At 41.6% G+C, this 27,451-nt stretch overlaps 1 protein-coding gene across 1 annotated transcript in view; it reads right to left on the reverse strand.

Moving 5' to 3' along the window:
- Positions 1–26,813, reverse strand: part of tafa5l (TAFA chemokine like family member 5, like) — a 40,977-nt gene extending 14,164 nt beyond the window's left edge. The window contains exons 1-3 of the mRNA XM_083920845.1: positions 26,708–26,813; positions 12,802–12,951; positions 3,331–3,458 (exon numbers count right to left, since the gene is read on the reverse strand). Of these exons, the coding sequence (XP_083776971.1) occupies positions 3,331–3,458; positions 12,802–12,951; positions 26,708–26,804 (375 nt within the window). The 5' untranslated portion in view covers positions 26,805–26,813. The remainder of the gene's footprint in view (positions 1–3,330; positions 3,459–12,801; positions 12,952–26,707) is intronic.
- Between the last annotated feature and the right edge of the window lie 638 nt (positions 26,814–27,451).

Consider the following 27,451-nt stretch of genomic DNA (forward strand, 5'->3'; position numbering starts at 1 on the left):
TCTCATATCTCCCATATTAGCAATTTCAGAGGCTCTTGATATTTCCCTGTATCCTATTCATCCTTTAGACTTCCAAAGGCCAACCAGGCTGAATAACTCTATAGCCCCTTTCACACATGCACTACAAACATGACATTATTGAGACAATACCCTGAGGAGCTGTATCCAGTTGGATTGGATATCAAATGGACTTTACCCTAACAGCTCCCTGGTACAAATGTCCTTAATGTCTGTTTGAGCACAAAGTGGGAGAATTTATATTACAGTTAGTGAGTGGGCATGTTGCTGCTTCTGGTTTCTATCATGCGGCTGGTGCATAACTGTATGAAAATAAACCTCCGAGGATGAAAAAGAAGGGAGATTTACACAAAGAAAAAAAATGTCTCACTGGAGAGACTGCTTAAGCTGCTGCCCCCGCGACCCGACCCCGGGTAACTGGTTGAAGATGAGATGAGATGAGATGAGGAGAGACGAGGAGATTCAGGAACTTCTGTTGAATTCATCAACATATTCAAAGAACAGAAGGAGACTCGGTTGTTTATGACCAAACTACAAACCAGCAATGCTACAGCTGTGTAATCCGCATCATGTCCTGCGTCCTGCACACTCTACACGGGTGCCACCTCTCACCTAAACCGTATTTCCAGTAAGTGAGAACGCGTCTGACACGGACAGTCTTCCCTTGTGTGCTGCATGTGAGAAAGGGAAACTTTGGACTGGAGTTTCAAAACAACCTTTGAACTGATCTGATTCTCCTGACATTGTCGGGGTTCATATGAGAAAACAGTTTAGGTTTCCTGTTGTCGCTTGATGTATTCATTCATTCATTCATTCATTCATTCATTCATTCATTCATCTTCAACCGCTTGTCCCTATCGGGGTCGCCGGGGGCCCAGCGGACATCGGGCGAGAGGCGGGGTACACCCTGGACAGGACGCCAGTCTATCACAGGGCACATGTATTTTATAAGTATTATTATTTTAGTATTTATATTACAAATTTCTCTTCATGGACAGCAAAGTTGAAGGTGAGCAGTATAGCCCTTGAGTGACTATCTTTGAGGGGACCTACACAGTTTTTTTTCTCAAGGCTTTCAAACATGATACTTCCTTTATAACGACAACAAAAACTAAAATATCAGTCAACCCTCACTCAGACTGAAGCTAGCTTTGTCTTTCCTGTGCATTGTGAATCAAATCAGAGTTGATCACAGAGCAAAGCCTCAGTCAGCACTGCAGCACTGGCAGCTCTAAGGCGTTTGCATGTGGCACTGTGAGAGGAGCCTAGAGGACCAAATGACACCATATTGAAGGCTTTAAAAATGTAACATGTTTTGTGTTCATTTATATCCCTCACAAAGTCAGGAAGAGGTCAAAGACTGTTGTCAGCAATAACTGTTTTTCTCAGCACGACACTGACACCTAAAATGTCTGATCTCTTGTATGAGCAAATGATTTAATCACATTCGTATTTGAATTCACATTTTGTCAGTACATGTTTTACAGCACATTCAAGGTAAAAGCTCTGATCATCATTCACACATATCCACATACAGCTACTTCCCCCTTTTGGGGGGGGGGGGTAGAAATCAGAAGGTCCTGTAGATAGATGTCAATGCAATTTTACCTGTTTTTGTATGCATTTATTTCTCAGTAAACTAAGCTTTCTTTTATAGACATGTCAAATAATTATTTTGTAACCTTGCCTGAACATGAGCATTCCCGTTACCTAATAGTCGCAGCCATGTCCCTTCAGTCTACCCCTGTCCAACACAGTGCGATTTAAAATATAACTGTCGTTCCTTTTATTATTTGTGCATTTTGTGTTGAGGTCAATGTTCAGTTTGTTCAATAAAATAATGTTGGAAAATATTTCCTTTGTTGTATTTTAGCAGCATTATAAAAGGCAGACCTGATTACACTTTATTATCCGTGTATTTATCCAAAGTACTATCATTATCGCGATATTCAATGTTACTGCATATTTTTCTCAGATTGTGCAGCCTAGCTAAGTGTTATCTGTAAACCTGTTAATAACAAACTGTTTTCAATACGATGATCTACTGTCTGATGCTGCTATACTGTATGACTGTGCTGCAGTCGTCTCCCGCTCAAGCTAGTGTTAGCTATCCAGCTGTCCATCAACAGTAACTGTCACCAGCGTCAATTAGCCACTTACCACACTGTCTCATAAGATATGTGAATATTCACATATCTTCTGAGGCTTAAATCTCAGAGAGAAAGTCTGTTAACCTGCACCAAACTGCATGTTCCTGTTCTTCTCCATGTGTGACAGTGCAATTATTTCCCCCAAAAGCCAGCCTTGGAGATGACGCAGTGCCTATCTTGGAGCCATGAAGCCTTTAGGTAGATATAAAGATAAATAGATTGAGAGATAGATGGATCGATAGATATAATATAATATATAAAATTGGTTCATAACCCAGATGATTACAAGGTTGTATTGCAGTTTATCATATTGCTAAATAGCCTACAACAGTGGTCAGCTACCTTTTCGATATGAAGTGCCATTTTAATCTGTGTGCCATATCAACAATCCATATCAACAATAAGTATATCTACCAAAACTTCTCCGGCAGTGTTATTTTTTCCCCTGATGCTGCATTCTGTGAAGAAAGAAACCAAGCCAATCTGAGGCAGAGTAGGGATCTTCGTGGAATGTTGTTGGGGGAAAAGTCAATCAAACTACTGCAAAGAACAACTGCCAATGCAGCTGAGAGGGCGCCTTAACTTTTTCAAAAAAATTGTCTTGCACACATATTGCTAGTGCTAGTCACATCACAGTTCAAGCTTTTATACTGTACTAGCCATTTATTACATGTGAGTTGGTAACAAGATCAAGGTTGAAGCCACAGGAGCCACAAGAATTTGGTGTATTTTGTCAATGCTAATGTGATATTACAAGCCCAGCCTAATCTGGCAGCTTTTATATATTTCATCCCTGTTGGCTGCAGAATTTTTTTTTTTTTTAACGTCTAGTGCTAGTTTATGCCAGTGCATTTACTGTAAAATATTAGCAATGTGCTGAGATATTGAATAAAATTAAGGAGTTCAGTTCTTTTGATTTGTTGAGATAGGATGTCCCAAAATGAAATTGTCAAATATAATGAGTAATTTCAAGTTCAGCATTTTATTTCTACACTTTGAGATCCAGTACTGATGCAGTCTTTGAAACCTGGTGGCTGTGTGCTGCCTCGGGCCCTGGGCTACTGCTTCATCGATCAGCTCACGGGAGTAACAATGCTGAAAATGTCGACGCGATGCTGTTGAGTGCATATGGCGCGTATTAATGTCATGTCTTGTAAATTACCGTGACGGTCTTGATGCGACCGCTGCCTCTGGTGCAGGTCCAGCCAGATCGGTTGAACAGGGGGCTGCAGACCTCCCCTTCCAGGCAGGGAGCCATCTCACACCACTGACGGCTCCGTACGATTCGCGCTGAGAGGATGAAAGACAAGAAGGCAAAAAGTCAAATTAGACAGATACATGGAGAGACTTCAAAATGTCAGCATTTTCTGAAACAAAGAACAAAACTGTCCTTGTGTATGCTTACCAGACTGGAAAGCATCATCATATGTTGATGTGTCTACAAGCCTGTAGTATTTTAATGAGGTTCTTGTTGAACAGCATGTCTGAACTGCCTGTGGTAGTAACCTTTACAGACCAGCTGGCGGACCATAAATTACCTTCTTGCTAATGCTAGCTTTTCACTGCAGCCGCGCCGAAAGAGTTCTTTTTTCTTTTGACATTTTGTTAATATATTCCTCATGAAAGGTTTTCTTTTATGCAGTTCTAGGTAAAACTTGAAATGAATTTGTACCATTTCACAACACAGAATAGATTTCTTTCCCTGAACCTAAACGGCACAATTTGTTCTCAACAGTGCACTCATTGGACAAAACGCCACATACTTTACCTGTGGGACTTCAAGTGATTTGATGTTGCATTTCTTTTCACTATCAAGGCCAGACACAGTGGGCAGTATATCACGCACCAGGAGTTAATAGAGCTACATAGCAGGAATGCATGAGTGCAGGTGGGTTTGCAACAATTGCTGAAAAAGCCAGAGGTATCATATCTAAGAACCTCTCCAACATGTGTATAAAGACAATGAAAAACATTTACATTAGAAGAAATTTTGAATTTGTGGCGATACAGAAGGCACAAAATGGTCTATCCTTATTTCTAGGTTTTCCATCCTACATGCATGTAATTGTATTCTGCTACACAAAATAATATGTGATTTAGGTCTCCTGTGATGGATGAAAGGACGCTTAAACGAAATGGCACAATATGAGGTACAATCTCAAACTTTAAATGTCTGCAAGGAGAGTTTGCTTATTTTTGGGGGACATGTTTGTACCTTTTTAAATAAAATGGCATCAGTAGGGGAAGAGAATGAGGGAACAAAATACAACAAGGTCCCTGATCGGGTGCAAGATGGGGATGTTGCAATTCATGATTCATCAATTCAGATCTTTAGGAAAATATTTTTATTCCTGGTTTAGACATAAATACCTGTAATATACTCCCTATTAGTACTCTCACAATGATGTCAAGTCACTATAGGAACTTAAGTTACAGGTTAATCAATATTGGGAAATGAGCTTGCTTTGATTTTGGATGTAGATACTGTAGGTGGATGTTTGATATCTGTATTTGATATCCCTTGTATATCTTATGTTCCATTAATCCTAACACACAAATGATTAATTCAATAGCAGGAGTCAGTGCGATGATTAGAGGGAGTTGGTTACAGATTAGAAAGGCAATCAAAAGCCAACACGCTTCTTAAAGTTATATGTCTGCCTGAGACATCAGGCCGTCAGAGTGAAATGCGCTTCTGCTCCCTCTGCAGTCGGTCTGCATGACATTGAATTAGCATTCGCCTGTAGTCGATGCTGATAAGCTCTGATTGTTCTTTACACAGCGTGCTGAAGCAACACTGAAAGGTTATCAGCTCTCGGCGGACCTGGCCGAGGCCGCCGCTCCTGCCTACCTGCGATCCCCAAGGGCAGCACATTGTGAAACGAGGTAGCAGGGTCGGCAAATTGAAAGAGAGGAACTACAATTCGTCGAATGTCCACTGAAGAGCTGCGGGCGGAACAGAGAGAGGCCTTGTGACATTTTGCTGTGAGGTATTCCTAAACCAGGCCTTGTTAACAGTCTGAAATTGGTCTTTGGAGTGTCATACTTCCACCGCTGCTCTCCAATAAAGATCTGTCATCTTGTGGTATTTATCAAGCCACCCTCATGTATGTAACCACACACACAGACACAATTACAGCTCTGTAGATATGAAGCCATTCTCTCAGAAAATAATAGATACTGTTGAAACATCAGGAGGTGTGTTTTCTTAGTCTGCCCTCACGGAGTAGTCAGGCGGCTAGAGACACAGCAACGGAACAACACAATCGAGGAACCTGTCATCTCATTGAACCGAACAAGCTAGAGGAAATATTATAACTGAGACAAAATGGTCATTTCGGCTTCACCCTGAGCAGAGGTTCCTCAGTGAGCAGGAGAAAATCTAAAGTGACCTTCCTCTTGACACTGCAACATGCTGTGGTGAATTTTCATTTTCACAGCCATCCATCAGGCGCAACAAAGTGTAGATTTATCAGTCAGTTGCAGATGTAGTTTTGAGTACATTACAGGGCCAGCAAAACTCAATTTCCAGGGCACGGAATAAAGCTGAGCTGGCAAAGGGCGGGAGTGCTGACTAACCGCCCAGAGTCGCGGAGGTTGGCTAAAATAAATGCATTTTTCAGCTGCTGCCACAGTATCCAGGCACTCGATAGCTTGCCCTTGTTACTTTTTCAATGCCGTCCAAGTGTGACTTGATCTGTGATGACTTGATGAATTCCCTGGTGCCGTAAGCCGTGGAGCAGTCGCACAGTGTTGGTTGGGATTAGAGTGTCACCATGATAACTTCATCAACAACAACATCATGAATAACACAAGCAGCTACAAAACGGCATCGCTGCAGTTTGGCTTCAGCCTGTCTCTATCCATCAAACCTATCCGTCCAATATGCTGGCAGGCACATTAAAAGGCTTGTATGCTGCAACCACCCACACACACACACACACACAAAGACACACATCAACAGTATCCTGAGCAGACTTTAAGCGTCTGAGCTGAAGCTGTCTGCAAATATCTGTCTGCAGTTATATTTCATCTTACAGTATCTATTACATGCTGCTATTATGCAAATGGAGGGAATTATTGTGGTTTTATTACGATAGGTATCTGTTCTGTGTGTGACCAGGATTTCAGGCCTGTTGTGTGATGTTTTCTGTTTGTGATGGTGGCAGTGTGCAGCAGCAGCAGAGGTAAAACAGCTGGATGCGGTGGCTGGAAGAGAAAGAAAGAGAGAGAGAGAGAGAGCGAGAGAGAGAGGAGAGAGAGAGAGAGAGAGAGAGAGAGAGAGAGAGAGAGAGAGAGAGAGAGAGAGAGAGAGAGAGAGAGAGAAAGAGAGAGAGATCTGTCTGGTTGACACCTGGGTGGCCCGGCCTGTTGCAAGCACTGTCGGAGTCCCACCCAGGGACCGCGGACATTGGGCCAGGCTTGTCAGCTGCCAGGGTCCCTGCTGGGGTACGGTTCTGGACCTCCAACTAGATCACACGTAAGACCATCTGTCCCCCATGCACAGTGCCAAGCCCTGCCCTGCCCAGCACAACACAGCACTGCCAGACGAGACTCAGAGCAAAGCAGGAGATACAACAGTGAGTCCTAAACTAGACGCTCGGTTAGTCTGACGAAATTCATCCTCTGCAGAAGTAAAAAGTGACATCAAATTTTTACTAAAGCCACAGGCAGCTCATGTAAAATGCATTGAGATGAGGTACAAGAAACAAAAAAAGGCAGTTTCAGACACACAGCAAAGGCATCAAGAGTATGTTAGACATAAAGTGAGGCATGAATCTCCCAAATAAAACATTGTGTGTCTCCTCTGGTATTTAATACTAATACTAATACTGATGTTTCTTCGAGTACTCAACAAGATTAGCAAACTAGCTTAGCTGAGCACAAGAACCACTATAACAGGTTTTTACAGGCTTTCTGACTGATGTTAATTAAGCTTCAATAATGGAACAATTTGCAGCGGCCAGATTTTCCGCCCTCTGTCCTCTAGGCAGCGCAGCCTGCTACCAGAGGCCTGATGGTCTTTCACTTGTAATTATGACAACAGAAAAACCCAGCATTACACACATTTTGAATGCAGCCAGCAGTCGAGCTCCAAATGACTTCATGACAAACAGTGTGTTTTGCTGAGCAAGCTGTTGAATTGCTGGGAGTTTTCTGTTGCAATTTTGTTTTGGCTTGTTTTCAAAGTGGCTTTTGCTTTTTGGATTTCTGTCTGGTTCATCAAGATGTCATGGGGAAGTTAGCCAGATATAGTGGAACCGATCTGGCGGAGCCACATTCGATATCTAGAAGTGAATCTCTGATATTAGATTCAGCCATGCAGTAGGAAGCTTTGCGAAAACAATTATGATAATTTTACTGCTGATTTACAAATGTTGCTCTGTGGGAAACTGCTGTCTCCAGCATATATGCAACTTTTAACAGAAATACAGAGTTCCTTGTTGTTGTTTTTTGCTGTTGACATGGATGGAAAATATAGGCTTCATTAAAAAAGACATTGTAAAGCCATTTTGTGTTTTTGTGTATCTCATTCATTTGGAATCATCTTCAGATTTGCAAATCTTTGGATTGTTTTAAACCCATCTTCTAAAGAACTCTGGTCTGGTGTTGGTTTGCTTTAGCTTGGTTTATCTCTTATCGTGCTGTACATTCAACGGTTATTTATATTTTCATTTATATTTTCCATGTCTGTGTATGAAGCACTTTGTAACTGTGTGTTTTGAACGTGAAAGTAAATAAAGCTCTACTTACTAACTGAAATTCTTAAATAAAAGCCGGTATTATATAAAGGATGATCATTCATCCTTTCCAAAAGCTTTTCTTACCACTGTTTTGTAATTGCTGTGAAGCTGAATCCCAACTGTGTATAAATCTGGTACTCGAAAAGCACTGCAGATAATTAGTGAATTAAAACAGTATATAATAGCACCTAATTAGTGAGTGTGACACGACTGTGATGTTAAACAGAGTGTATTACACTGAATCTAGGAAGACAACAAGTAAACATGGAGGGAGTGAATTTGGATTACAGGGAAACAACAACACATTAAAATGAGAGCAGATCTGGAAAAAAAGGATCAAATACAGGCTTTTTTGAAAGTTTCTTCCACATAAAGGTCCGTCTCTCTCTGCAGAAGAGGTAAATCTTCTTGTGTGTGTTTGCAATATGAATCTGGAGAAAGCTTTCCTTTTGCTTAATCTCCTTTCAACATCACTTATTTGGTTCATTTAGTGTCAATAATCGTTGTGTGGAAGTGTGGAAGCAGAGGCTTGCAGCCAGCATTTAAACAGTCCCCCCGCAGCCTGCAGACTCTTATCTGTGGCCATCAAGCTTCATACGATTACAGTGTGATGTGGTGGCATGGCAACAACAGGCCAGGCAGAGAAGGGGAGAGGGAGTGCGAGAGCGTCGGGGAGCAGATTAGAGGGAGGAGCAGGGAGACAAGCAAGGAAAAGCACGTAATCCTCCTGTGTACAGTGTGCAGACCAAATCTGCACAACAGTGACACACAGCAGTATAAAAGCTTGAAATATGTCCTGAAAAAGACTAACAAAAGAAGCTATTTTGAAGAAAAATACACCGCACTTGTAGCATAGTGAGAAATTGTTCCGTGAATTAAAACAAATAAGGAATAAAAATGTCATGGTGCAAGAACGGCTCGGCTGCAATCTGGGCCAATCAGCCCTTTGGTAAATCATGTACAACAAACTTTTTTCACTGCAGGGAATAGGTAAGCTTGTTGCTGTGTCGGAAGTGTGAATACTAGCAGGATGGCAAGAGCGATACCAACATTTATCCAATTGTCCTTTAAGCCACCAGCTGCAGACTTTTGTCCCAATGGGTACATTTGGATTTGAGTTTCTATTCATTATACATCAGCAAAGAGATTCAAATCCATGAGCTTTTGCTGGTGATTATAATTGTGCAGATGAGTTTCTCCAATCTTGATGGGGAATTTTGGTATTTTTCAACCTGGACCCTATTTCCCCATGTATTTATGTGTAAGTGAGTAAACTTTAAAAAAAAAATTGGTCCAGTATTGAGCAGGAGAGCTACAGCCTGGCCGCCGCAAACCGTGCAAACCCTCTGACGGCATGTGAACCCTAGTGGACCCCTGAAAGTAGGCGTACAATCCCAGCTTAACAGAGACAAAGCAAACTGTTTGTACAACCATTCAAAGGAAGATTGTAGCTTTTAAAAGTGTACATTCACTCACTGTCTTCCGTACTCATGCTACATTTACATTTACATTTCAGCATTTGTCCTTATTTTGTAACTGCCACTTGTGGCCACAGTGGCCGCGGCAGAGTTTGACAGCCTAGCTTTATACTTTTCATGCTTTTCAAGACTTTCCTTGAGCTTTCTGGTACAGAGGCTCTGTGATGTCACCCAGAGGTTTCTGAAGAGCCAAAATTAAGCTCTAATGGGGTGGCTCTGGTTGCTCCATCTTGGCAGGTGGAGCGTTGGTGGAGCTGAGGTGGGCAGAATGAAGCCTACAGTCCATGTTCACCACCTGTGACAGCACCCACCTGTCACTGAAAGTGGCAATTCCATTAATTATGCAGAACTTTAAGCCTTGATATAATTAAAAAGGGTAAGTAATAGTTTTGCAGTGTGAAGTACAAGGCAACACCATGAAACTTCTAGTCTGGAGGAAAGAAAGGACAGACAAAGTTGGTAATCCCTGGAAACGGGAAAATCACTGAAATGGTAAAGAATGCTATGAATTTAAACCAGAGTTAGTTTAAATAATGATATACAGTATAAGTGACTGTCCATATTAAATAATGAAAATGAAGTGGCTCTACTGTACATATGGCTGTCAAAAAAAGCATCAATAACAAGTTACTGAAAAGCAAACCAAGTGTTGCATCTACATGTTTCAAAAGCATTCACAGACTTTGACGACTTGCTTGAGGCACTGAGTCAGCAATGGTTCCATATTCATTAAAGGTCACTATTCTATCACAACAAATTTAAAAAAGGCAGCGATCCACTCCTGCTTCTGCCGTGAATGAGTCATATTAAATTGACCCAGGGGACAGTGAGCCCTTGTTGTGTTAATAACAGCTCAGTTAAAAAAAACTAAAGCCTCAGTAAGAGACACAAGCAAATAAACATGTCTGTAAGTCAATAAATTGGTTTATGTGCTTAGAAGGGCAAAATGCATTTATGGGAATTCACATCAAGAGCAAGTGTAACTGAATATAACCTGATCTAAAGGTCAGAGAGGATATCTGAACAGTGGCTGTATTAGACCTATTGCATTCTCCTGTGATATGCAGAAATCTCACTTTAAAGCCTTGTGATGATGGACACCAATATCCAGCTGTCAGCAGAAAGCCTTTAACTGAGCCTGTGAGCAACAGGTTGAATCTTTAATGCACCGGCTATTAATGGAGTGTAGGGTATGGTGCGGCGGGAAGCCTGTAATAATCAATTTCCTGCTGCTGTAATCATAGCTCTCTGTAAGTTAATTAGCATCTGTTGAGTGTTACGGAGAGGCGTCTGCAGAGAGGGACTTCTGTTTAAAAGCAGTGTGGGGAGCGTGACACAGGCTGTGGGACTGCGGCCTCGTGTCGTGGCTATTAGATTAGGGCTAACACGAGTCATAGCGTGATGGAACTAATGGTCCATCTGATGCATGTGATCGTGATACTGTGGGATCCAATCAACATCACAGACGGACTGTGTCTCATCTGTCTTATCACCCTCCTCTAGATACTGTCCAATAACACAGAGGGGAATGTAGAGTATAAAATCTTATCTTAAGAAGTGGAAGAACACCACACGCTCTCCATTACAAGGATCTTTATCCGGCTGGGGTCCATTAAAAACACCACAGAAAGAGGAAAGATCATCGAGGAGACAACGAAAACGGCACAAAGCGATTACTAATTTGCTGATGTCACAGCGGCTGACTGCAGGAGGTCTAATGCAGACAGCCAATCACATAGTTGGGAGTCAAACAGTCTAAAGAGCATCGAAATGGGAGACACCCAAAGTGATTATCGATTGGCTGGTTAAACAACCAAATTACATCGGCAGTTGTTTTTAATGGAGAAAGAAAGACACCTGTACATGTTGTTCTATCGGAGGTTTTTTTGGGTTGCTGACTTTATCTCGATGTGTAGGATGCTGCTGGGTGATATCTCCTTAAAGATTTTAATTGAAATAAATCTCTGTTTAGTCACCATCTATCGCCGAACAAGGTAACAAAATGGTGATTGAGGCTTTGGCCCCGTGATAAAAACCCTTGCATTTGCAGTTTCATGGCTGTCTTTGGCGACATTCCACAGAATAATTACACGCGGCGCACAGTTATGGCGCTCTTCCCATGGTACGGCTCGACCTCGCTCTTTTTTGGTTTTCCATTAGCAAAAGTTGGGGATAGTATCCGGTACCTTTAACACTTTTTTTATTTCTTTCCAAGTGGGCTGAGCCGATACTTATGTGTCAGAAATGATGTGTTTATCCACAAGTCTGCGATTTAACTGAGCTTTATAGTCATGTAGGTGTACATTTATCCTCACGGCTATGAAGATTAGCCGACTATACAGGGTCAACCCCTAACTTCAGCGTCCCTGACTGATATAACATGCTTGCATTCAGGTGTGCCAGATGTAGGGCCCTGGTATTGTGCATGCTGGCTCACTGTAATGGCACACATAAAGGAATGGATCTATCTATAATGTTAATAGTTACACCTGTGTGCTTTTCCTATTATTTTTCATGATGTTCCCGTTATGTCAAAATGTCAGAGTTAATGATCACACGTGCCATTACTTGTCATTATCACTATTTATATCATGTATTTTTAGTCACGGCTATATTTTACTCTTATTTTATTATTAAACAGGCTGCCCACGGTAGCTATTTAAATTTACTGTACAGACGCAGAGTGATATTGATCTTGGTAAGAAAATGAGTAATTGTACTTGTAATGTCCAATGATTCATTTGACTAACATTAATATTTCTAATGTTACTTCAAAGTACATTGTCAACTTACAATATATACACCACTGCTTCAAAATAAAGCCGAGCATTCATCCAGCGTTCACTTGGTGCACATTAGAGTCAAACAAAATAAATGTTCGCAGTAGCAGTTTCAACACAACACTGCTGTGCAAGTAATAAAGCGGTCTAAGGCAGTGGACCCCATATAGACTAACGTTAGGGTTCCGACCCACTGCCACAATGTTGTTATTAATTTAGTAATAAATGATGTGGTTACAGGTGAGAAAGAGGTGTCTATTATGGGAATAGTAATAGTTGTACTTCCATAAATGGGATAACTTCCAGTTAATTAAATGGCAGTTAAAATTGAACTGTTGCTAACGCTCCTAAGGACCATCTAGGGAACCTTTTTATATTAATTCAATATTTATTCCTCCACAGAATGTTGCTTCTTTCCAGCACACCCTGCTTCACATTCATACATATGCCTCCCTGTTTCAGTAGCTTGCTCAAGGGCACTACAGCTGCAGTGAAGAGAGGGGGAAACATTTACATTTTATTTTCACAAGCTTTTCTGATCATTGGGCCTTTTGTTTTGATTCACTCCAACTAATCGGCCCTCGATTGGGACAATTTCCCTCCCCTGGGCTAGAAAGGTCATTAAACTCACCGTCTACACACGCTGGCCTCGCCCTGGTGGTCCCGGCGATCTGGCCTCTCCGGCAGGCGCATCGAGCCGTCTGCCTAGCGATGGTGCGTCTGGGAACGCTGCTGTCTCTGTTGAGCATCACTATCTCGCAGGTTCCCACCGCCAACTGGCCTGCCAAACACAGCAGCAGAGGAACAAAGTACATCACATTTGCATAATGAGAATGTAATGAACATATTACAGAGGAGCAACTGGTCCTCAAAAGTACAAACAACATGCAGTCTGAAAGCATAGCCCCTTTTCTGGTCTGTGTAGCACTGAACAGTTTGATACTGTCATAAAAAGCCTGAAATAAAGAAATGAGAAACTGATTTCAAAGCTTTAAAAGCAGCAGGGTAGAGTGCTTCTTCAGTTGTAACACAGTATGACCGGCTGCTTTGTTTCTTATGGTGATCATGTGGAAAACAAAGATACTTCCAAGAGACTGTTAAAAGGACATTTTCTATTTTGTTGACGTGCACGTGTTAGGTTCATTGATGTCTCTAAAATTGTCCGTAGGTGTGAATGGTTGTCTGTCTCTGTACGTCTCTATGTGCCCTGCGATAGACTGGCGGCTTGTCCAGGGTGTACCCTGCCTCACGCCCGTTGTCAGCTTGGATCGGCTCCAGCCCCTCCGCAACCCCGACAGGGACAAGCGGTTGAAGATGAATGAATGAATAACTGCAAGTTAACAAGTTGAGATATAAAACACAAACTGACTGTGTTATGAAAATCAATAATTTTTTGTTTTACAGGGAGCATAAATGAACTCAGCTAATTTCATAGTAATCAGACCATTACATTATGAAATATCCAGACTGTCCTCAACACAAACCCAGCAGTATTGGGGGATTAATTCAAATGCCAAAAACAACTTCTGTAATATGCATTTTGGAAGGTACTGACAAACCATGTTGTCCTACTGAGAGGGGCACCAAGTCAGACACTAATTTGAGTAGACAGACACACTTGGATGTGTAGTTTGGAGGGCTGAAGATATCTTGAGTGCACAGGTGATAGTGTGCCCTCAGTGTGGCGTGAGAGGAAAGCTCATGTGGCGTCCAAAGTGGAAAACATGTCATCAGCTGAGACGCATCCTGGAAAATGTCACGACAATCTCTTTGATGATTTGTTGTGTCCCAAAACATTAGACATAATCCTATGAATACTTGACCTCCTGATGTATACCATACAGACGCATGGCTGAATGGACTCAGCAAATTCACTTAGACTGCAGCGCTAGCAAGCAAAATCAATTTTAGCCATGTTAGCGGTTTGATTGAAATGTCTCAACAGCTGTTGAATTTGCCATGAAATTTATCACAGATATTAATGTCCACCTCAGGATGAATCGTTATCTTTTTGGGAATCCCCTAGCTTTCATCCAGTACCATCATCGGGTCTAAATTTCAGTGGCTCCAATCCCTTGGTTTACTAGTTATATATATATATATATATATACAACCTAATATTCACAAAACAAAACAAATGACTCTAAGCCTCAGCTGCACGCGTTTAGTGCTGATTAGTGAATGTTAGCATGCTAACATGCCACACTAAAACGGTGACCATGGTCAACATTATACTTGCTTAGCATCAGCCTGTTAGCACTTTGATTATAGGCATATTATCATGCTGACTTTTGCATTTTGCTGGGAGGATATGTTCCCAGGGTCCTATGTTGTTTTATGTTTTATGTTCTCAGCAATGTTTTTCTATTTAGGTCAAATGTTTGACACTTTTCTTGACTTTAGACACTGATGTTGCCACAATGGTTGAATGGATTTGAACACATATTCTCAACATACTTTTTACCATTTAACTGCATCTGAAACATTTACTCCCTTCGTTGTTTTGAAATTTGAGCTGTGAAGATAGCGCATACCCCTATCTTTCAAAGAGGATCCTGGGAAAATCAAGATGACACCCAGCGCATTGGAACGATCACCATATTGATGATAAATCGTAAAATTCCCAATGGCTAGAATTACCGATGTAAATTATAATAATCAATAAAACCACAGCAGTGTTTTGAGAAGAGCTCCTTGAACAATAACACGATAATATATTTCATCTCTAGAAAACACTGACTTGATCATTAAAAAGCTGGACAATTTTATGCTAAAATTATAATAATACATTTATTTATACATGTTATATATGTATATCTATTATATTTCATTAATATTTAGTCAAGTACCTTACATCTTAGTAGTTAATACCATAACAGTGTTTGCGATCATTGTGTCCTCTGTTCAAAATATCAATGTTACGTTGGTCCTTGCGTCACAAAATTCGATTTTAGAATATTGAAAGTTACGTCTTTGGACTTTGACTATTGACATCGTGAATGAAAACTGGACCACTGACTGAAATAATGTGTGTCTCGGTCGACATGGCAGTGGTTGCTGGGCACTGTGAACCATTTTCAAACCGAGTTCAGCTCTACTGACACGGCAAATGGACAGAATGTCTTAAAGCGATGATTACCTTGCTCAGACATCTCCGTGGAGTGTGTGTGCTATTCTTGCACTCCTATCCAAGCACAGAGAATTACTTTAAGGTTCTCCAGGCATTACAAATTGATGGATGACTCCCTGGACAGGGTCCTGTGGCTGAGCAGGTTTTTTTGAGTTTCAACTTTGTCAAAATGAGATCTCTAAATTAATTACACAAACTGCAAAAACGTACAACTCACCAGGGTGTTTTAGATGCAAATTGACTATTTGGGAGGGGGAAAATAATTTATAAATAAATGTTCCTGACTTTTTCATGTTAAGGGAATTAAAAGATAAAACACTTTCTAAATATTTCACTTAACTTTTTACTTGGCATGAAATGAACATGATGAAATGAGCATGATTCTAATTCGAATAATGTTCATTTTAACACCAAGAGATGAATTTCTAGCGGCAAGAGGAGCTCACATTTCATCACACCTGTGTCAAACTTCTGTCAAGGTGAAGACACAAGCTTTGTGTGCAGGACCGCATCTGTAGCTCATGCATGTCTCTGAGGATCGTTTGTGATGAGTCACACTCAAAACTTTCCAGCTGCCGTGGGCAAACAAAAGAAGAAGCTGTAACAATGGTGTTTTTTTTATGTTGGGATTCATTAAATAAACCCTCTGCGCGGCCTTTTGTAGATGACAGTCTCATTGAACACTTAATGTTGAGGCAGCAGCTTTGTTTGTGCAAATTATTTGGAAACCCAAGGGAACATATTTAATTGTCTTTTATTGAGGCCTTCTTTGTGTGTTTAAGGGAATTATTAACTGTTAATCGTCTTGTGTTTTATAGATAAACAAGCTTTAATCACAGTAAATTGCTTGAAGGTGTCTGCTGCTTTCAAAAACACATTTGGAAGAACAAATTCAATAAATGTAGGTGAGACGTTTTCCATTGCATCTTTGTCATTTAAAATCAAAGGTAGGTTTGTTGCAGCCTCAAATGAGAACTAGAAAATTAATCAATAACTTGCTGAACAATATTAATGTGCGAGTATATCACATCTGACTCTGCTTGAAATCAGCGCATTTCGTAATTAGTGCATTATAAATGGATGGGAAGTATCTGCTCGAGGTTCAAAAGTAAAGCTTGGGAAAAGTTGGGGAAACTTACTTTACCTTTAAAATAATCTGGAAAATTCAACATTTCCTTCAATCTTTTCTTTATTGTATGGAAAGCTGCCAGTGAAAGCCATTGAGGCTGACACTGAAGTAAAATCAGCTCAGCAAAGGTAGATTAGAGACTGTGCTGCAGTTCTTCTAAGGTCAATCCCTGGTATGCGCCAACCATCACTCCTTTACACTGCTGTTTCTACAGCAACCTCAAAGGTTCATTACTGTATGTGAGATCCTAACTGCTATATAGCATATGATGAAATAATGGCAAAGGTTGAAAGGGTTGTTGATCAATACAAATGACTCATTAAATTGCCCCAGCAACGCTGAATTTCAGAGCAAGACACGTTGGAAATATTCCAGATGATGATCGGTTTGATTATGGTGACCACATGACCTTTCTTTTAGCTACATCCTGAGGTCAAAATGTCTACTGGCCAAAGAATGACTCCTGCTCATTTTTGTAATCCAATGACCTTTCCTTTAGTGTCACTGTTAGAATTTTCCCCTTGGCCAACATTTCGGCCCATAACAATGCTGAGTTAGCCTGAACGTCATGGTCACTCAGCCTATTGTCGGCCCCAAAGCGTCAAATACCCCCATTTTGTCACAGCCCTCTGCGTTTGATACTGAAGCACAACGCACCCTTGAGCGTCTGTGTGAAACACACTGTAAACCCATCTGCAATAGTAGACGCCAAGAGCAAGAGCTCTAGAAGTAAGAGTGACAAGTGTCTGTGTAGGCAGGAGGTCGGGTGGTGGATCAGTCAAACAGATGTGCTGACAAGCGATGCCATGGGGTCCTGACAAAGAGGCCATATGTGAGGAGTTGAGCACTGGTTGGGTCCCTAGAGCAGTGGTTCCCAACCTTTTAAGTCTGCGGTTCCCCTAACAGCCCTTCCAGATTAACAGACCCCATCATCAATTCCCAATGGATACCTACATTCATTATATAAAGGTTCATACAGTTGAACTGTCAATGTTTAGATTGGTTTGGTGTGCAATTCATAGTACCACTACTACTTGGAGTAAAGCCGAGCTGGCCATTCATTTGAACTGTTTAGTCCTTATGTTTAGCTATTTATTTCCACCATTTGTGCATTACTTTAGCTATGAGTTTAAAATTCTGTCCTCCCTTGCTTACTAATTTTCATGCACTCTTACATAACGCAACATAGGGTTCAGGCGGTACAGCTGATATACAAGAACCCCCTGGCATCAGCAGAAGTGCCCCCTGTGGAACAGGCACCCTTGGTTGGGAACCACTGCCCTAGAGAACGGATCCTGATTTTGTTGTCAAATCCTTGACATTTCCCTAAGCACCACCACAATCAGATCCTTTTTCCATTTGTATGCAAGACTTCAAAAAGGAAGATCAGATTGGCCTAAAATGAGACCTTTAGAAGATGAAACCTTACATTTCCAATGCTGTCTTAAGACTTTTGACTAAATATTTTTCCCAGTCAGTAACGATACTCAACCCCAAACTTTTGCCAGGCTAATAGGACATATCAGCAACTCAAACTAATGGATTGGTAGATGTGTTGCTATTCTAAATGCAGCTACACTTGAGGTGATTTAGGCTGGGGCTTTTAAAAACATTTTTACATGATATTATTACCTAGGCCAGTCTTAGTAGTCATAAAGCACAATCATCTCTACAAAGAACTGCAATGCACATTTTATTTAATAGCATCAGCCATGCTGCGCACCCTCCGCCACCCACTACCAACAACTCAGACCCCCCATTCTCTCTCAATGTATTCTTGGTGTGTGCTTGGAGGACAGAGGTGCCATCAGATATCAGTGCTCTCTGCCATGTTTCAACACTAAACAGATGAATGGGCTTCACGCAATATGCCTGAAGGAGGAGAATAGTAAGGCAGAGAGAGAGAGAGAGAGAGAGAGAGAGAAAGAGAGAGAAAGAAAGAGAGAGAGAGAGAGAGAGAAAGAGAGTAGGGGAGGGCTTTGTGAAGGCCCCGCCACGGCCAGTACTCCATCATACGTACAGGAGTTAATCCATGTGGCAGGAGGTTTCTGTCACTCAGCAGCGTGAAGACACTTGGCCTTGTCTCTATTTCACATGATGAAATGTGCATGTGGCTGCGGCGCCGAAGAGCATGCCGAGTGAAGGATGGTGCCATGTTGCTGTCCAGGCTCTGGATCCTGTCAAGACGTCTGAAGGGCTACAGGAAGCCAATACAGAGCACAGAGACTGGCTCTCAGCACTGACTGGCAGCCTGATGACCTTATCACTGAATCACAAAACTATACGAGTGCAAAGTGGCAGTGCAGACGCACCAGGGTTCAAACCCACAGCTTAGAGCAAAGACGTGAATCTCTGCTCAACATATCAGCGCTTTGATCAGACAAACTGCAGATCACCAAAGTACAGGAGCACAAATATCTTAGTATCTCTGCCTGAAATAGGATGCCAGGAGTCCACACTCGCTCTCACAATGTGCCTCTGATTCAAAGTACGTCACTGTAGGAATGAGAACTGAAAGGCTTCATGAGGTTATTGAACTCCAGAAGCATTACACTGGCTGGTAAGTCAAGAAAAGCGAATATAGAACAGCACTGATGATCTTTCCTGTTAAAATCAGTTTCTTATTTAGACAGATACACAGATGTACTATCAATAAAACATCCACTTTGTTCTGGCTTATCTGTTTTTCTTGTTTGTCTCTTTAATTAAGACAGTGCAGATACATCAGAACTGTAGTTAGTCCTCACTAACTGAACCTTTATCAGATTGAACAGACAAATGCATCAGACACAGCCCCTGCACCACTCCCATTCAAATGAAACCAGATTGGGAGCTGTGAGAAGGCACTGCTTCTCCTCAGGGAATTTGCCATAAAAATTATATGACAGACTGCACTGAATGAAATATGACAAGAATCCCATTTCCATATTAAAACAATCTTCCTTTATAGACTGTAATTACTTGCGGGGCGGCTGAACATGGAAGTAAGGCTTTACATTGTTTTATTGGAAAGAGCATCTCTGCAAACTACAGTTTCGAACCATATTTATTAAAAAACCCACTTCATGTAGAGCTAGTTCAGTTAATTATTCATGAAAATATGTATTGTATTTGGTATTATTCCCTGTAAAGACACAGCTATAGCGCAGAGCCATTTCCTGCTGGCTTGGCTCAAACGCCCTGGCATTGAATCTAACCGTTTTTCCCTGAGAGAGTCAATCTAACTCTAATCACTACACTGGCATACCGTAATAAGTCTGAGTGATTATCTTCGTTCCATTGTATGTTCCTTTCTTGATAGAAGTGAGGAAAATGGGGCTGCCAACAAAGCCCCAATTTAGAGAGTTTGACAATCATATTAACATGCATCAAATCAGATATGAATTCTACTGATCTTTAATGAAAGATTCAAAACGTTGTGTGAGACGTTATAAATATTAATGTTGCAGGTAATCGGTCAAAATTGATTTTGCAGAGGCTGCAATTAACAAAACTCTGAGATGTAATGTGCACTGAATAAATAGCCACACCTCTACGCTCTCATATCCATACAGCTACCTCATAGTGCTCAGATTTATGCTTTTCTCTTGAAAGCCTTATGTTCATGGATGCACATGATTGGTCTGCTTTTATATAGTACAAGAGAAAAGCTATGTTTATGTGTTTTGTGTGATCTTGGTGTTACTGAAGATGAATTTAAGTTTGTTTTCCATTGTCTCATGTACATTTGTATTTGTATGATATACCTAGATGTATTTATATGTGATGAAAACTGTTTTGATATATCTTTCATATTGAAATTCATGGAACGGTGTGTTGTCTAGGATTATACTGGTCATGTGGCCATCCTGTCTGTTTTCCTATTACGCCATAACCCATATGGGCTGGACACTTAAATAAACAAATCAATCAATCAAAAAAAATATATATACATATATATATAGCGCTTTCAGAGCTGAGCAGGTCAAAGCTTATTTAAACATACAAAAAATCACTCAATTTGGAGTTCAGTTTCTTGCTTACAGACACTTACGACAAGAAAATCTGACCACAAATAATTGGTGACCCACCTGCCTGTGGCTGAGCTGGGTGAGCAGCAAATGTCAAATGATGAAAGATTTGTTTTGTCTGAACAACAACCAAAACCCAAAAATATTCAATTTGAAAAAAGCAGCATATCCTCAGACGGGCCTCATGCAAGAACCCACACACACATTTGTTTGGAGAACGTGTTGCATTCACCAATTTTCTCTCTTTTTTTTTTATAAATTCACGAGTGGTTCACACCTGAAGTACGAGGAATAACACTTGATTTAAAAGTTGGAATGCCTTAATCTGATCAGATTTAAATATGTTACAGAAAAGAAACTCAAAAGATAAAGTCAATGTAAAATAAACATTCTGTTCCCCTTGATGAGATGTGGATGCTCGCCAATTTACCAAGAGTCTGTGTCAAACAAGTTAAATGTACCAAACGTACAGCTCCTCATTAACAGGTGGTATTCATCAAGTTAAAATGAGCAATCTAGGACATTAAAGAGGCTTATCAGCATTAAAAGGTAATCTAAGGGACTTTATGTGGATTTACAGAGACCCAATCTTCCCTTCATACTCATTCTGATCTCACAGCTCTACCTGTTATTAACAACTCAGGATGACATTAAACAGCAATCTTATTCGATCGAGCGTATGCTAGTCAAGGCAGCTACAGCCAAGTGCATCTCATTACCTTAACTCCGTTTGACGCCAGTAGCACAGTAGGTATCATGTAATAGGACACCAGGTGAGGGAAGCAGATGTTTGACTGACCCCATGCTATACGCTTCCTGACACCGCCGTGATCTTCTGCTGCTAAACAAGTAGGGCAGCAGAGCAGTGGAGCAAAACATGCGCTTTATATTAATGTCCTTGGTTTAAATGGAATACCGCTGCTTGATTTCACATGCTATTTGAATACTCTACTAGCAGTCCGATCAATATTTATGCAAGTGAACAACTCTCTGCTGAAGTCAGAGGACCTGTAATGGTATCTAAGCATGCAATTTAATCTGAAGCTGACAGAAATGAATCAGCAATGATGGCAAAAGGGAAGTGTTGGAGCAGCCAGGGTGACTTCTGGAGATGAGGGGTGTGTTATGCTATTACAGCATGAAGCTCAATTATCTGCAAGCAGTAAAATAAGCACCGTGTTGGCCCACAGTCAGTCCACCATTTCGGTTCTGAGAAGCAGCTCTGATCTCACATTCTGATGCCCATACAGGTTGGAGTTTTCTGCTCTAAAAAGCTCCTCATATTCACAAATGAGTGCCTGCGTTGTATTAAAATGTTTGATTTTTTTTATCCTGCACCAAGCATGATTTTTATGCAGTCAGGAGCACCCGGTGAGGCTGTAGGAATAGGGAGAGAAAAGCACAGCACCCACACCGACTGAGGCACCGGAGATGGGCTCTATTTGCCAAAATGTAATCGTCGTGTCAGGTGTGTAGACTACTCCACCCATGGGGAATGACAAATTGAAACTTTCCGTAGCAGCAGTAGGATGGCACTCCCCCGGGAGAAAGCCGGGCCCAACTGTGTTAGATTGTTTCCTTTCTCACCAGAAAGCAGCAGCTTGCTCTCGAGTTTGCCAACATCACTATACTGGACTTTGCAGTTAAATTTTTCAAAACAGTAACCTCTCTATGCACTAACATTCAGTGTTGCCATTGTATGACATTGCCAAAGGCTGCTTTAAAACAGAAAATATTCCCCATAGGTACACCCACCGCTAGGGCTGACACTGTAATTTAGGTCTGGTCTGCGACATGCCTTGTACAGTACACATGATGGAGGTGGCTTCTAATAGATTTCTGTTGCAGTGATGCAGCACAGTCTAGGCTGCAGAGATATTACAATGTAGAGTACACTCATACAATTGTATGTGGATGAAAAACAGGCTCGAGGCATAAAGAGTGAATGTACAATATGCCTTGCAAAAGCAAACAGCAGCTCTGCTGAATGTAATGCAGAGGACACTAAAGCCACACTGACTCACTTCAAATTCCATAGCCCTCTAGGATCCCCTCCTTCTCTAATGCAATCCCAGAGAAAATGGTCGGCATCACAAGACTATTATGACCCCATAAGTAAAGAGATGCGTGGTTGTGTGAACTGCAGCTTTAATATTCCAGCACAGCCCTCTCAGAAAATACGTTTCACGGCATCAGGCAGAAAATAGAACAGGACATAAGACTGAAGGAAACATAACTCAAATCATTTACACCACTCTGCCAATGACGGAGCTGTTTGAAGCCCAGAGCTTTCCGCAGAGAAAATAACAATGCAGAAACACACTAAGCGGTGCACTACACTCATCCACAAGGGAGGTCAAAGCTGAAGGCTAGATGGAATTCATATTCAAAGAGATGAAATATGAGCTTTGTGTGCTGCCAAATTGATTTAGCTGTAAAAATTTCTTTTCATTTTGTTCCATAAAGATGCTCATACTTTTACAGCGCCGTCGCCTATAGAAGCAGGCCTCGATGATTTGCTAGGAATTTACAACCAAGGTCATAATCAAAGCGGGTCTCCTTTTGCATGCTTAATGTAGCCTTGAAGAAGACTGGGTTGGAAATCATCCTTTTCACTTCAAAAAGTCAGTAATTCTCTATCCTTCTGATGAGTTTAATGCTTGGGAGGATAGGCCTTTCTCCCTGAGTTAAAATAGATTACCAAACAAGGATTTTTTAAATCCTCATTCTGGTGCTCCTGAAGACTTGCTGTCGCCAGGAGTTGATTTTTCTAAAAATGGGAAAAGAGTAACCGTGATCCTTTATCAGGATAAAATCTGCCTGGTTTGTTAATGATGCTTGGACAGGAGACGTCAGACAAACAATGCAAAGAGTGGACTGTGGGAGTCCTGTCATCAGTGAAGCCTGGAGACGTATCTCAGAAAATGTGTGCTGCCATTACCATTGACAGTTTGTACTGCAGAGCAGGAAGACCGGATAGATTGTTGTCTCTGCGTCTCAGCTTCAGGATACTGTCATTTATCAGGAGCACTGATTGAATTATTCAAACAAATCACAGTGACATGTTAATTATCACATGTGCTGTAAAAAAGCAGCGCTGCTGTCTTGCACTAATGTGACACAGAGTTAAGCATCTAGCTATCTGATTAATTCAAGTCATTTGGTTCATCCAATGTATCCTGTTATATTAACGACATTCCCCACATTGTAAATAACAGTCTGTTTTGCTGAACAGGAAGTGATTCACATTTATAGGTTATTTGGAAAAAGCAGATATATGGTAGGTAGCATTAGAAGTAATAGTCGAGCAGACAGACATGCTGAAAACCCAAGAACTGACATTTCCATTTAGAAAGTTGTTGTAACGCATGTGTAAGCAAACACATTTACATATTGAGCAGACATCGAGCAACAACACAATTCATTTTAAGTCATTTTTCTGGCTACCCGATGAGTCCAATATTCAGTCTCTGTAGGAGCAAGGAATGTGTTTTAGGTTGTCTGTCTGCAGGTGTGTGTGTGTGTGTGTGTGTGTGTGTGTGTGTGTGTGTGTGTGTGTGTGTGTGTGTGTGTGTGTGTGTGTGTGTGTGTGTGTGTGTGTGTAACCTGGGCCTAGTGTGTAATTAAAGTCCAAACAAAATTTCCAACGCTCTCTAAGTTTTTTTGCCTACACTCACTCTTGAGAAAAGTATCCGTCTCTTTAACCTTCAGATCACCAGGTGCTGACTTTGTGTGTCTGCTATTTGGTCGTTTTATCAGAACTTTATTTTTTTTTTGCTGACAACAGCTGCCTTTTGCGGCTTGAATTTAGACTGGTGAGGGAAAAGTTTGAGGGCTTGAAAAGCAAAATAATGAGCCAAAAACGGGCTAAAAAATAAATCACATAGAGCGATAAATCACTTAGTAATGGAGGCAGACTTGGTTTTGAGTGGGGAGGGGGAGAATGATTAAGAGGACGATTCAGAACAGGTGTGAGGCTGCAGTTACAGAATGGAACAGGGCCGTCAACTTTTCCCTTTGTACAAATACGTACAATGGAGTCCCAACACTCCATTGGCCGAGCTGGAGGGTGTCAGAGGAGCACCGGGCAGACAAAGCAACAGGTAAGCAAATACATCTTACCCGTTAGCCTGACAGCCAAATGTTTTCTCTCTGGAATCTCACGTATGCATGGGCAGCCAAGCCTCAGAAGCCCTTGAAGTGAGTTTGAGCATTTCAAATGAATGCGTTTGCCATGACACCACAGATCTTTAGGATTTGCTATTTCTAAGATGCAAAATCTCATTATTTTAGAAGGAGGAAATTTCATGTTCCCACTGGTTTAAATGTATTCTTGGCATTTGAAATCCTCGGGCTGAGTTAGAGCAAAGGCCAACTGTCCGTCTGCCTCCAACTTACAAATGTGGATAAAAATGCCCCACCCCCTCCTCCTCTTCACCACCCCAAGCCCAAAGCAACGTTGTTGACAAGCAAGGAGGAGTTGCCACCGCTCTCTGACTGCACCACTGAACTAGAATGTGGTCCAGTGAGGAAATCCAGACATTTCCAAATTTATCGTTGAATAAACTGGCAACGCTGAGAGCGGCTGACAGGCCATTCATCGTGGCAGGCGCTGGCCCAATGCCGTGCACGGATAGGGCTGCTGTGCTTTGATTTCCTGTCCTGATCGCCGTGACGGATGAGCTACGGAGAGGGTGGAGGCGACGCATTCTCTCTGCCCACCGGATCAACCACACTCGACGGCTACTTTCGGGGCCCTCGGGGGGCCATGGAGGTGGAAGTGGGAGCGAGTATGGAGAGTGCTGAGTGGCTCCACCAGTGGTGATCAGTCGTAACCTCCAAAAATATATGAACTAGCTGATGAAATGATAAAAAAGCAGAGGTTGTGGGAAATACTTTTGCAACATCACTGACTGTTCACAGCTGCCCGTTTCAAAGAAGGATTTTACTAGGATTTGGAGATTACAAGTACGGATTAAAAAATACTACATGCTTCATTCTTAAAATTCAGCTCAGAGCTGGAAAGAGGAGTGAGCGACATAAGGAGAATGCCAAAGCTCAAATCATATCCAGAGGGTTTAACGAGGCCAAATCCTGCAGAATCTATTTACGCTAGGAATTTCAAGGGTAGTAAAGTTCACAAGAGATTGATTGAACAATTTTGTACAATAACACTCTAATGAAATCATTTTCAGATGAAATCGAGTCAATAATAAATGGCTGGGGGGAAGAGGAGTGTTGTCCTCAGATAATATTCAGAGGCTTGAGAGGCAATAAGAGACTGGTGAAAGTAGCATTTTGCTAGAAAACACTCCAAATTAGAGGCAAAGAGAGCACATTTCAGTGCACAAGCAGTTCATTTTTCACATCAGTGTCTACTTTTGTTCCCGGCAAGCTGCCAAAGACATTGATGTAGGCACTATCCCTCCTCCACAGCGGTAATTATGCTGCTGGCCAATGCTTGATTAAAAGATCTAATCTGCAAACTTAGTGTTCAACATGTCCCAACAAGTTCCAATGCTTTAAGCCTGTTCTCTGCGTCTTTGACAGCTCCAGAATCCGAAATGTTCTGTCATGGACAGCAGCCAATGAAGTGCAGGGAAACATCCTTTTGCTTTCTATTCTGTGTCAGGGTGAAGGTGTAATTGCACCAGCGGATGTATTATTGAAGAGGAAAGCACAGCATGGATGGATGTAGCCTTAACCTGAGTGAAATTATAAAAGCTTTGAAGGCATAAGTCAGGCCTTCTCCTGTCTGCACAGGGAATTAAAACAAGCAAACTGCTGCTGCTTTTTCACCCGAAGCTCTATTAAGGCTTCACTAAATTTCTATTCCACAAGGTAGCAAATAGCCTGCATCACAAGGAGAACCATCAAGTTAGTCTTACAAGGTTATATGTTATAATACTGTGAGCATATGGTCTCTGCAATATATAACAAGCTTCTAGTCATGTAACAATGCCAGCGTACAAAACAAAAAATGTGTTAGGCCCAATAATGCAACTATAAAATGGTATTATTATAGAAATACCAAATCAGATTACAAAAATGTCATAAAGTAAAACAAGGTCATCATATACCTACTGGTGATGATGATCACAGACACATTACAAGTCCCTGCGGGGCGTTTTATTGGACATTATAGGGATTTGTCCTCAGGATCTGACCACACCATGTGTAGCTGCATCCCAATAAGAAGCCCTGGGAGACGATGGTGCTTCTGACAAAGTTAAAATAAAATAAAAAAAACAGCTAGAAGTGCCCTTACCCTCTCTGAGCAGATGAGAGTAGATGAGCCAGAGCAGCAGCAGGCAGCAGAGTGACGCACCTCCACCTGCGGAGAGCGTCTTCACTCCAGATTGCATCCTACACCTTCAGCCTTTTTAGATTATCCAAACTTTGTACCGTCGTGCAGCTCAAATGTCAAGCAGATCAGCGGAAGAGTGGCTAATCCGGTGGCGTCTCCACAGCCTGTCGTTGGCATCCATTTTGAGGTTATAATAGGAAAGGGACTGATAGTAATCCCCCCTTGCTTTTCAAATTCCCTCGGTGAGCCGCATATCCATCCAGGCTGCTCAGCACAGGCACGCACACACATTAACGCACACACACACACAGAGGGTACAATGTCACCAGATCTGGCCAAGTTTACGCAGCTGTGGTTTCAGGTGCTGAAATTCAGTGGCAGGCTTCTGCAGAAACTGTTAGTATGTAGATGAAGCGGAGCGGTCAGCAGCAGTCCCTCGCAGTTTTGATCCTCACACAGAGACGCTACTGCTGGTATATTCAGCCGCTCCACATCCTCTGGACGCCGCTCTTTTTTCCTCCCCCTTCGCTCCGCACCGTTGTTATTATTATTCCCAACCAACTTCTGTACCGAGCTCGGGCTGTGTGGGACTACAGAGACACGCACAAGTTAACCCAGGCGGACATGACGAACATACGAATGAGCACGGAAACTTGTCCGAAAAGGCAACACTCCGGCGAACGCAACCCCAAAAACAGCTGAAGG

Source organism: Echiichthys vipera (genome assembly GCF_963691815.1).
Source record: "Echiichthys vipera genome assembly, chromosome: 9".
Lineage (NCBI taxonomy): Eukaryota > Metazoa > Chordata > Actinopteri > Perciformes > Trachinidae > Echiichthys > Echiichthys vipera.